Genomic DNA, 13,027 nt, shown 5'->3' with positions numbered 1-13,027 from the left:
CCAGAAAAGGTGTAGGACCCATAGAGGTCAAAATCTGAAAGGAAACAAGAAAAAAAAGTTTTTTTTTTTTTTTTTTTTTTTTTTTTTTTTTTTTTTTAGCCAAAATTATACAATTTTGTTTGGTACCTAAATGAAATAGGAAGTGCTAATTTTTTTTTATATAGAATAAACTCATATTATCCTAGAACAGAATCATATAAAAAGATCTCCACTAATAAATATGTAATTTACTGTTATATAAGAAATATTCTCTCTCTCTCTGTCTCAAACAATAATTTACGAAAATATTTACAAAAAATACAAAATATTCTGTCAAAACTGGGCAAACATCTAATGCAATATTCATCCATTTAAGTGAAAACAACCACTAGATAAATTAGATTGATAGTTCAGTAATTGCAAGATCAAAAGATGTCTTATCACAAAATCTTTTAGAATCTGCCATTATACAAGTTACGTCCCATTGTAATTTAAATATTAGTTGTGGCCTGTTTCATTTAGACCCTTGTATTTGTAACAGGTTTAAGAATGACCTTAAAGATACAGTCACAGACTTAATACAAATTAGTTGCCTTATAGATATTTTCTTTGTATATGTATGTTTAATATGTTTTTTTGTGAATAAGTTTTTGTTTACCAAAGATCTGAATGTGGTCAGTTACCGCCCTGTAGTATATGTAATACTTTAATTGTCTTGTCTCTGTGTCGAGCAGTTGGACTTAATCTTTTTGTTCTTAGATTGTACCCATGTTTATGCTCGTTTGGGAAGGTTACTCCATTCTCCAGGTGTGTTGGATCTCGGTACTAATCTCCTTATAAATCCCTATCTGCACTTATATGACCCTTCCTTGTCCTCTCAGTTTCTCATGTATGTCAGTCTGTCTGCTAAGTAAAGGACATTGATTCAAGATCTTGCAGCTGCTCTGTTGTTTATCTTTTGTTCGTGGCATACCTTTATTTATGCATTTATCACATTCCAAACCTTTGTGATTCAGTTATACATTATACATGTAGTATTGTTATTTGAGCTTGTAGGTAGTTGGAACAAGGATGAAAGCCTAACAAGCTCATATATAAAAAATTCAGGGCCAGAATAGCACTACTTATGTATAAAATAGTCATAAATAAAGAGAGAACGTTATTGCCCAGCTAATATTGGTTCCAAGGATAGAAAATTTATGTAACCATGGTGGTAAACGGCTACAGTAAAAGATTTTGGATATCCCACTGTTTAAGAGTGATAATGATACTGTATTTTGTGCTAGGTGGAAGTAGTAGGATAACCGTTCTTGCAGCCTAGCCCCATTTCTCACCCACCCCCAATAAAAAGAAATTTTTGTACATGAACTTCCCTGCCAGATATATACTTAGCTTAGGTCTCTGAGTCACGACAGAAAATTCAAAACTCGCGGCACACGCTACAGGTAGGTCAGGTGATCTACCTTACCCGCCGCTGGGAGGCGGGTGTAAGAACCATCCCCCTTTCTTGTCAGATTATTTTCTGTCGCCGGCTGGACAACACCTGTTGTTCAGTCCTTACGATAGTTTAAAATTCGTTCTCGTTGCCGACGATTATGGATTTTGGTGAAGTACCCTTTGTTTGTTGGCTTGGCATATACGCTTTTTGGACTGTTTTTGGATTTTTCTTTTGGATTTCTCTTACTAATCTATAATCATAGGATGATTCTGAAGTTAAGAAACCTAGTTTATTTAGGGTTTGTTCAGAGAAGGAATGTAAAGTTAGGCTTCCTAAAGCTGCATTAGATCCTCACTCGGTATGTGAGTCGTGTAGAGGGAATGAATGCTCTTTTATTAACCCTTGCAAAGAGTGTGAGAATTTGGATGAGGATGGTTGGGAAGGCTCTCTCTTCTTATGTGAGAAAGTAGAGAAGGATAGGGAGTGCGCAAGGCTTCTCAAAGAGTTTCTAGTAGATCGAGGGTGAGTGAAGTTGACGCTGAGAATCCTGTAGTAGAAGTAGTTCCTTCTCCAGTTTCAGCCCCTGCGCCCAGCTTTGAACCCGAAGATTCGTTTTCGGAAGTTGCTTCTGGGAGAGCCTCGATCAGGAGTAAGGAGAGCCTCGCTCGCTCTCGACAAGGTAAGAGTGATGATAGTGCAAGTGATCAGTGCAGTGCCCCTAGTGCAGTGGAGGGTGCGTCTGACCGGCTCACTAACGCTTCCAGGCCTAGACCTCTTCCAGACTCCCAGACCCAGTGGAGGAGGAAAGTCGAAAGCCGCAGGAAGGTTAGGGAGAACCCCCACCGGTCAGGCGTCCCTCGGCAGTTCCTGTTGCTCGTTTCCCAGGCTGCCTTGGATCGAACCAAGAAGGAGTTATTGCGCCAGTGCTTCTCGTCATCTTCGTCGCCTTCTCCTCAGCGTAGATGGAGCGCATCGGAGTCGTCTCACCCTCTCAAGAGGCCCTGGAATGGATCCTTGCGCCCTTCCTTCCAGCCCCGAATCCTTCGCGGAAGAGCCAGAAGTGAACGCAAGAGAACCAGATTTCGTCCGTTACGCTTCTCCTGTTCGCTCTCGGACTTGTTCGTCCCCTGTAGAGGAGTTTAAGAGATCTCCTGCGCGTATCCTGGCGGGTCTGCAGGCGCAGATTGCGGCTTTAGCGGAGTCTATTGCCGGGACTTCTCATCGTCGGAAGGACGCCTCACTTCCGGTGAAGAAGTCTAAGAACGTTCCTTCGGCTAAATCTCCTTTGGCTAGAAGAGCTTTTGAGCCTGTTAGTAGGAGGTCAGAAGTGCAGGCTGGAGCTCGGGATCTTTCTCCGAGTAGGCTCTCCTCTCTTCCCAGCAAGAGTGTGAGCATGTAAGGCGTAAGGAGCCAGACAGGCTCTCTCCTCAGGATTTCCGCTCCTCTCAGTTAGGCGTCAAAGAGCTTGACAGACGTCAAGAGCCTCGTTTCGTCAGGAGCGAAGGAAGAGTTCTTCGCCTGGTGGCCACTCTCCTTTTGACGGACGCTCGGAGCCTAGTAGGCGTCAAGAGCCTAGTAGGCGCCAAGAGCCTAGTAGGCGCCAAGAGCCTGGTAGGCGGCAACGGATGTTTTCTCCTCCGTTAGATCACTCCCGATTGGATAGGCGCTCAGAGCCTTGTAAGCGCCGCGCTTCTGACAGGGATTCATCTGTGGATGTTTTCTCTCCCCGTGGCAGGCGTCAAGAGCCTGGCAGGCGTATTGAGGATGGCAGGCGCCAAGAGCCTAGCAGGCGCAGAGAGCCTGATAGGCGCTCTCCCTTATCCAGACGCTCTTCTGTGGAGTTAGAATCTGTTTCCGACAGACGGGCCTCCACTTGTAGGCGCTCTCCTAGTAGGCGCTCTCCTAGCAGGCGCTCACCAAGTAGGCTCTCTCCTGGGAGGCGCTCTCAAAGTAGGCGCTCTCCTAGTAGGCGCTCTCCTAGTAGGCTCTCTCCTGGGAGGCGCTCTCAAAGTAGGCGCTCTCCTGGTAGGCGCTCTCCTGGTAGGCGCTCCCCGTGTAAGCGCTCTCCCAGTGGTTTTTCTTCCAGTAGGCGCTCTCCAAGGATTAGCTCTCCTCCGGGCAGTAGAGCTTCTAGACGTCATTCTTCGGAAGAATTTGTTGCTGATTCGGAGGAAGATTTGCCCAAGGATGCTTCGGTTTCTTCGTATAAGAGACTTACAGACCTCCTCTTGCAAGATTTTGGGGAGTCTCTTTCGGCCGTTGCTCCTCCGTCTCCTCCGTCCTTATTTTCAACGACCAATACGGCTAAGAAGTCTTCAGTCGTTAAGATGAAGCCTACAGTGTCTATGAAGAAGGCTATGAAGAACTTTGACGACTGGTTGCTTTCAAAAGAAGAGAAGGGCAAGACAGTTTTTTCTTTTCCCCCGTCCAAGCTGACGGGTAAGATGGGGTTCTGGTACGAGTCAGGAGAGCCCTTGGGTCTAACTCTTCCCTCTTCTGCAGACTCGGACTTCTCTTCGTTGGTCGATTCCGCACGTCGCTCGGCGCTGAATTCTGCGAAGACGACGTGGGGTATGAGCGAGTTTGATCCCTTCTGAAGGATGTTCCGAGTCTTAGAAGTTTTTAACTTTCTTGACTGGACCCTGGGAGTGTTGGCTAAGAGGACTCAAGAGCAAGACACTCTTTCGCCTGAAGACCTCCCACGCAGTTCTGTCTTGCATGGACAAGGCAGTGAGAGACGGTTCCTTCCGGGGAAATTGCTTCACTTTTTGGTGTGGCAGGAGTGGTAAAGAAGAGGGTCGTTTTCTGCTCTTTTCTTACCACAAGGCGGTTTCTCACGCACAGAGAGCTTCCTTGCTGTATTCACAGCTTTCCCCGCAACTCTTCCCCAAGAAGACTAAGATATCTCCAGCTCGTTATCAGCAAAAGCGACGCAGGATATGCTAGCTTGCTCGGCTAGAATTCCGAAACCTTCGTTTCAGCAGAAGACGAAGAAAGAGGCTCAAAGTAGGCAAGAACCCTTTCGAGAGGACCTTCGTCTCGCTCTTCTTCCTCCAGAGGTTCGAGACCACCTAGAAGAGGAAGGACCTTCTCCCGGTCTATTAGGGCCAAGAAGTAGTTCGGGTGTCCTCCAGACAACTGTGGGTGCCAGACTTCTGAACTTTGCAGATGACTGGGCACGAAAGGGGGCGGACAACTGGTGTCGCGATCATCAAGAGGGGATACTCATTCCCTTTATTTCGGAGACCACCCTTGACCACCACTCCAAGGGCACTGGTGGCCAAATACAAAGAACCCACTAATGAATCAAGGCCCCTCGCTCTCAGCGGTAGAGCTGATGTTAGAGAAAGAGGCAATAGAGATGGTTGTCAGGACCCTCTTTCGCAGCGGGGTTCTACAACCGTCTGTTCCTAGTTTCCCAAGAACTCAGGAGGATGGAGACGGTTGCTGGACGTGAGCGCCCTGAATGTCTTTGTGAAGAAGAGGAAGTTCGCTATGGAGACGACGTCATCAGTCTTAGCAGCTCTTCGTCCGGGGACTGGATGGTGTCGCTGGACCTTCAGGACGCTTACTTCCATGTGCCGATCCATCCTTCTTCTTCGCAAATTTCTCCCAGATTCATGTGGGGAGGGAACGTTTTTATTTCGTTCAGGGCCCTATGCTTCGGCCTTTCCACACGGACCCCCAAGTATTTCACAGGACTGATGAAGAACGTTGCCCAGTGGCTTCATCTCGAGGGAGTGAGGATTTCCCTCTACTTGGACGATTGGCTTATCAGGGCCAAATCCAAGGAGAAATGTCTGGAGGACTTACGAGTGACGTTGGATCTAGCAGCTTCTCTGGGTTTGCTAGTGAATTTCGAGAAGTCACAGCTAATCCCCAGTCAAGAGCGTATCTATCTGGGATTCTGATGGCTTCTCAGGTTTTTTCGGGCGTATCCGTCCCCAGAGAGGATAACCCGAGGTTTGGAGAAGGTAGCAATCTTTCTAGAGAAAGATGTATGCACAGCGAGGGAGTGGATGAGTCTGTTGGGGACACTCTCCTCGCTGGCGCATTCGTTTCTCTAGGAAGTTGCACCTCAGACCCCTACAGTTCTTCCTGACGAGGAACTGGGATCGGAAATCTCAAGGTCTGGACTTTGCGTTCAACGATTTCGCCAAGAGATAAAGGAGGATATAAGTTGGTGGCTAGACCCTCTATTGTTCAAGGAAGGCCTTTCCTTGCAGGTTCGGAACCCTAACCTAGTGTTGTATGCAGACGCTTCGGACAAAGGTTGGGGAGCTACTCTCGGGTCGAGAGAAGTGTCAGGCACCTGGATGGGGGATCAGGTCCTGTCCTGGCACATCCAACAAGAAGGAGCTAAGCGATTTCGTTTGGTTAGCTCTCAAGACCTCGAACCCTTCGTAAAAGAGAAATATGTTCAGATCAACTCCGACAACACTACAGCCCTGTCTTACATTCGGAAAACAGGGGGGGACTCACTCTTTCTCCCTGTACGAGACAGCGAGATCGCTCCTCTTGTGGTCAGAGGAAAGGAACATAAGGCTTCTCACCAGGTTCGTACAGGGAAAGAAAGAAATGTCAGAGCGGATCTGCTAAGCAGAAGGAATCAAGTCCTTCCCTCAGAGTGGACTCTGCAGCGGGAAGTATGCCAGGAGCTGTGGAGGACCGTGGGGCAGGCCCCATCTCGATCTATTTGCGACCGACTCCATGGAATTCGTGGATAGATCTATACTGCTCCCCTATTGCAGACACCAAGAGCAGTGGGCTATAGATGCATTCCTGATGGATTGGAGGAATCTGGATCTTTACGCGTTCCCGCCTTTCAAGATTATAGGGGAAACGTTAAGGAAATTCGCAGCGTCAGAGGGAGCAAGGATGACGTTGATAGCTCCGTTCTGGCCCGGCCCCCACGACTGTTCACAGAGGTACTGGAAGCCTGGTGGATGTCCAAGATCCCTACCTCTAGAGTCGATCTGCTCAAACAGCCCCACTTCGACAGGTTCACAAAAACCTCCCCTCTCTCAGTCTGACTGGATTCAGACTATCAAGAGTCTCGTCAGAGCTAAGGGCTTTTCGGCAAAGTCTGCAAGGGCTATTGCCAATGCACGTAGACCTTCCACATCTAGAGTCTACCAGTCGAAGTGGGAAGTTTTTCGACGCTGGTGCAGGACTCATAAAGTTTCCTCCTCCAGTACCTCTGTGACTCAGATTGCAGATTTCCTTATCTTCCTGAGGGAAAAATGCGGGTTGGTTGTCTCCACCATCAAAGGGATACAGGAGCATGCTTTCCTCAGTTTTTCGTCATAGAGGATTAAACATATCTGAGGACAAGGACCTCCATGATTTAATCAGATCGTTTGAAACGGTTAAAAGAACCTCCTCCTTAGTGCCTAGCTGGAATCTTGATGTCGTGCTGCTCTTCCTGAGGTCCTCAAGGTTCGAACCTCCCCATGCTGCTTCGTTCAGAGACCTTTCGATGAAGACTCTTTTTCTCTGTGCGTTAGCGTCAGCGAAGAGGGACAGCGAGCTTGCAGGCTCTAGAAGGTGAGGTAGGTTTCCAAGGAGGCTCCGCGGTTTGCTCTCTTCTTCCGGCTTTCCTAGCCAAGAATGAAAACCCTTCTTCGCCGTGGCCCAGGAGCTTCGAAATCAAAAGCTTATCCTCCTTAGTTGGGACAGAAGAGGAGAGATCTCTTTGCCCGGTGAGAAGCCTGAAATATTATCTTCAGAGGAAGAAAAGACTTGCTGCTAATGAGAGCAATCTCTGGTGCTCTGTAAGGGACCCCAGTAGGCCCTTATCTAAAAATGCACTCTCATTCTTTATCAGGAATATTATTAGAGAAGCACACACTTCTTGCAATCAGCAACAGTTTAACCTTCTGAAAGTCAAGGCGCACGAAGTACGGGCCATCGCGACGTCTTTGGCTTTCAGAAGAATTTGTCATTACAAAACCTTATGAAGGCCACTTTTTGGAGGTGTGAATCAGTCTTCTCTAATCACTACCTAAGCGACGTATCGATTACGTATGATAAGTGTTTTGGGCTAGGCCCTTACGTATCGGCGGATTCAGGTGCTGGGGCAGGGAGCTGAAACACATCCTTTTTAATCCTTTTTCCCTGTTAGTTTTAAGTTTGAGTTTTTTGGTTGTACGAAGGAGGTTGCAGGAGGCAGCTCCTTCTTTCGTATACTAATGTTAGTATTTGGTTAGGTGATCGGTTGTGCTTGCAGGCTCCTTGCAATGGTAGTGATAGGCTCTGGCATGTAAGCGGGTTGATCCCATTGACCAGATCCTGCTTGGATTCTGCCAAGTAAGTGGACTCAGTTCCCATTGGTAGACCCAAAGAGTTCTTCAGCCATAGGTCACGCCACGCCCTCGCTGAGACTCTTTAGGCAACGCAGACTAATAGACAGTAACTATCAAGTCTTCTGCCTAAATCAGGTAGAACCAGAGGTTTATATTATGTATTCCTTTAACATGTGTTGTCCCACTTTCTAAGTAAGTATGTGTCTCTTTCCTCCACCAAGGGTGTCAATCAGCTAAGTATATATCTGGCAGGGAAGTTCATGTACAAAAATGATATTGTTAGTATACAATAAAGTTTTGTACATACTTACCTGGCAGATATACGATTGATGGCCCGCCCAGCCTCCCCTCAGGAGACAGGTGGAAGAAAATAACCTGACAAGAAAGGGGGACTGGTTCTTACACCCGCCTCCCAGCGGCGGGTAATGGTAGATCACCTGACCTACCTGTAGCGTGTGCCGCGAGTTTTGAATTTTCTGTCGTGACGTCAGAGACCTAAGCTAAGTATATATCTGCCAGGTAAGTATGTACAAAACTTTATTGTATACTAACAATATCATGTTTCATGGATTTCTTATTAATGGCAGTTTGAGGTTTTTAAGGTTGATCCACTTCCCACCTTTTACAGTGTTCTGTTATCGAGATATGAGCCATGGGCTGTATAATACTGCATTCATTTGTGAACTTGAATAAATTTTGTTCTACAGTATTTTGATAATTATTAGGGACCATCCTAGCAGAAGCTTTGTGCTGAAGTGTTGTGTTATGGAACCCATGGATCAGCATAACATTTTGTAGCTTTAACAAGTTAATAGGAGACATTACATTTATTTATTCTTTAATTAATTAATTAATTATTTTCCATACACACACTTGCAGGATGCCTCATTTTGTCTAACTACTTGTAGACTCTTGAGTGACAGTCATTTGATATTGGCTGCATTTCCAACTACTATCCACTATCAAGGCTTTGAACTTTTGAAGATATTTTAAAGATTAAATTCAATTATGGACACACTTTCAGTGCCATCAGTAATGAAGGTAATTGTAAAACTATGATTCATATTTCTAGATAATAGAATTTTTGTATTAATTTTTTGTATATTTTTGCAGGTTGATTATTTAACAACATTAGATAATGAAGGTGATTCTTCTGACTCTGAGTATGAAGACATTGAGGAAGATGATGAGTTACTGGTATGGGAAGATGAGGATGAGGATGATGACAATGAAATATCCACAGAAGACAAGATATCAGGAAGGGACAAACTGAACAGAATTCTAAACCAAAGGTTAATGGCATTGCACCCAGTATGAATGACAGCAATCAGGACTCTGAAGAAGATGAAGATGATGAATCAGATGAGAGTGAATCAGAGGAAGAAGAGGATGATGGTGTCGATAGCCTCGCTGAAGACTCTGACAGCTCTGATGAGAAGAAAGTGAAAGCAAAGAGAAAGAAAGTGAAACCCCAAAGCAAAGAGACCCCCTCCCAACAAGAAAAAAGAAATACACTTGATAAAGACAGTGGGGTTGAAACAGATGTATCTAAAGATGGTCAGGCTAGTACAGCAGGTCTTCAGAAGTACCAGATGAATATGAATATGATTCATCTGATGAGAGGACCTTCGAAATACTATTGGTAACATACCCATAAATTGGTATGATGACTATCCTCATCTTGGATATGATTTAGATGGTAAACCCATTCTTAAACCAGACCAAGGGGATGCTTTAGATAAATTCCTCAACAAATTAGAAAACCCAGATTTTAATCGTACTGTGTTTGACAAACTGACAGGACAAGAAGTTCGACTGAGTGATGGAGATCTTGATATAGTCAAACGTATTATGGGTCGTAGAGTACCTGACAAGAACTTTGAAATGTATCCCAAATTTCTTGATTTATTCTCACATGAAGTCATGGAGATGCCTTTGTCAGGGCGGCCTGAGCATAAAAGATCATTTATTCCTTCAAGAGCTGAAGCTGCTTATGTAGCTCGAAGAGCATTACTCATCAGGAGAGGACTCATTACTTATAATAAGGAGAAGAAAGAAAAAAAGGATGACTTCAGTTATGACCTGTGGCATGATGAAGGCACGAAAATGAGAGGTGTCTACAATCACATGCCTGCACCAAAAAGGAAGTTACCAGGTGAGAAATGATAACCTGTTTATATGTCTTTTTATCTCATTTTATAAAGTAAAGCATATGGGGATGCAGGTCTAGGAGTTTGTATACCATTTGAAATCTGTTTTGAATTAAATTAGTATTAATCATAGGATAAGAAACAACTCTCACATTTAAAGGTTTGATCTTGATATTTTAGTCTGGGGAAAAAGATGACTCGAGTTTACATTGTTTGGAGGTTAGAAAACCACATGTTACTGTAGTATATATATTTTTTAATCGTAATACAAAAACAGACTAGGTATCCTTAATACATGAATTTTTTGTAATTTTTTTTACTTGGGATGTCTTTGACTGACTGTAGGAACAAACACATCTGGTGGTGCAGGAATGATTTTGGCATTAACAAATTATATAAGCATTGTATTCATTGTAGTTAGATAGGCACACACAATTGGTTTCTTTTTGTAGAAATCAAGAGTGTGATGTCAACTATAGGTTTGAAAAGAGTAGGGAGTGGTGAGATTAAATTATGAATAAATTCCTTATATATTTGAGGAGGAAAGAATTGAACAATTGAGAAAGCAATACATCATAAACAGGGTATAGACATTTTACTTCCCTTCCTTTGTCATCACCAGCTCTTTTGTCTCCTAATTACCCTCCTTCATTCCCTATACTTGTCACCACCTCTTCCCCCTAGACCTGAGCCTATGACCTCAGCTTCATCTTCTTCCCACTCCTTTGGTTCAGGAAAAGCATACTGTATTCTGGAGGTAGAACAGGATGTTGGTCTTATTCTAGAATCTGTAAAGGTTTGACTAAATTTAATGTTGGGTGAGTATAATCTGCATTCCTCCATAATGTGTGGTCTTTTTGCTGTCAACTTTGAGAGGAAGGGTGTCGACTTCGGTTATTGGTTCCATTTCCAGGGATAATATTATTCATTCTATTGTATCTGATTGGTTAATGTATTTGTTCTATCCTTTTACTCCTCCTCCCAATTTACTGACATTTGTATCATTTGTCTCTCCTGCTGTTGGTAGCCCATTTTCCTTTGCCTTGAATAATCTTTTGTGTTTCCTGCTTTGTTAGGGTGCATGGGTGCATCTCAATTAAATCTAAGCTAGTTGCCATCCTAGCAGCTGCATTGACTTATTTGCCTTCCTGGTGGTATTCAGACCCAGACCCAGGGATCTCAATAAACACAGCTTCTGCAGAGGCGGCTTTCTCCGTCAGACTGCTCTTACCTTGTCGTACTTGAGAGCTATACTCCCTGTGAGAGATCTACCTCCTGGTAGCTTTTCTACTCCAGGAATGATTCCAGATCAGGTAAAAATATATTTGGTTTCATGTAAGAAACCTTTAGTTTACTTTGCTGAGTGGAATCTTGCTTAGCACTGACCCACCACCCTTCTTTCAGTGTTGGAATTATAGTCGTCTTTTAATTGAAATTTTCATTTGGATATTTACAAACTGTTAAAGTACAACCTGTGCAGCCTCTCCACAACTTTTTGGGTCAATAAGAATTCTGATGAGAACTAAAACATTTGAGACTCATCTGGTGGACAATTGGTGAAGTGGACTGTCCATCTGGGTAACGCCAAGTGGATCTTTATTGTGAATGCCAATGGTACCTGCTGGTGCAAAGATATAGATATTTTTATCAGTAGGTCAGTATCCAAAGATAAAATTTTCTTATAAAAATACATTTTTAACTTAAGTATTTTTATATACAGTATATATATTCTCATTTTCATAATTAATTTCTCTTATACCTAAACATCAGTGGATGCATTACTCATGAAAGATGTGATAGGTGAATGGTATATTTTTATGGTTCTTTCTTAAATCATGTAATCTTGCCATTTTGTCATGTATGACACTGAATTATGGTTTAATTGTTTGGGCCATGTCTGTAGATTTCATGCTTACATCCATGCAAAGACATGCCTGTAGCTGGTCTCCTGGTACTGGTACCATTATCGTTTCTCACAATATCACTAGTGGACTCGGTCAAACCCCTGGCAGCATGACCACTTTCCTTCATAATCTCTATATTGTATTGTCCTTTCTAGCAAAGGACCATTCTTGTACAGTGATGCTCAAATCTCATGCGACATGTTTCCATAGGATTTCGTTCAAAATTCACTAACTGGCAACCTAACATGCTCTATATCTATTTATTATTTCAATGGGGAAACACAATTATTGAATACAATAAGGTCATAATATGCTTCACAAGAGTGAAATCTGTCATATATATTTCAAAACTATAAGAAAATGTCACGTGTAGCAAATTTCAGAAAAATCTCTTTCGAAACATTTTCAAAACTTTCGTTCACACATCGCTGAAGTATTTGACCAAAATGAAGTTATCATCAAGCATCAGTTCAAATGTTAAATAAAAAAAAATGAAAAAAATTGTCATAGCATTAACAATGTTTCAAAAGCAAGCATAAAATTTTAACTAGTCTTATTTGACTGCTTTTACACCTCAGTGCTGAAAAAAATGTAAAAATGTGTATACAAAAATAGAATGTGCCCACCGATATCAACATGTGAGGGGAGCGTGTGCGATGGATCATTAGTGTCGGTGCAACAACAACCACCCAGTGTAACGTAAGTAGGTCTACACTGACTAGCGACGATGAAATTATCTTGAAAACATTTACTTTATATGTTTTAGAAGAATATGATTTTCATACATAATTATTTGTTATAATTCTTAAATATTTCAAAAATGATGGCATACTTGCAAATATTCGCATATGCAAGTATTCATTTGTCAAAGCTAAGATATTGTTCCTAGGCCTAGGTGTTAGATTTCTTTACTTGACACTAACAGTTGCATCTCTTCATTAACAATTTTTGGCCAGAAAGCAAATGAGGTTATCTACACATTCTTGCACTTCAAGTTACCTTATGAAAGAATAAATTATCACCAAAAGCGAGCAGAAGGAATTTTAAGAAAATAATATTTTAAACCAGTTGAAAAACAAGTGCTCCATACGTCTTGATAGTTAATACTTATGATATTTCGATTAATAGCCATCTTCTCCATATAATCAAAATCAGCACCATCTTTTATTCCTTAAAGAACAGGTAATCTTTGCAAATAAAAACATTAGTAACAGATTACATTTCAGAAGACTTAGAATATCTTTTAGGCCT

At 42.8% G+C, this 13,027-nt stretch overlaps 1 protein-coding gene across 1 annotated transcript in view; it reads left to right on the top strand.

Moving 5' to 3' along the window:
* The window catches only part of LOC135211527 (ribosome biogenesis protein bop1-A-like), a 121,492-nt gene that overhangs the window by 24,019 nt on the left and 84,446 nt on the right, over nt 1–13,027 (top strand). Inside the window, 5 exon segments of the mRNA XM_064244830.1 lie at nt 521–596; nt 8,836–8,912; nt 8,969–9,198; nt 9,309–9,338; nt 9,341–9,877. Coding sequence (XP_064100900.1) covers nt 521–596; nt 8,836–8,912; nt 8,969–9,198; nt 9,309–9,338; nt 9,341–9,877 — 950 coding nt within the window.

The sequence above is a fragment of the Macrobrachium nipponense genome, chromosome 4 (genome assembly GCF_015104395.2).
Source record: "Macrobrachium nipponense isolate FS-2020 chromosome 4, ASM1510439v2, whole genome shotgun sequence".
Taxonomy (NCBI): Eukaryota; Metazoa; Arthropoda; class Malacostraca; order Decapoda; family Palaemonidae; genus Macrobrachium; species Macrobrachium nipponense.
The sequence above is the reverse complement of the archived record's forward strand: the minus strand, read 5'-3'. Positions and strand labels throughout refer to the sequence as shown.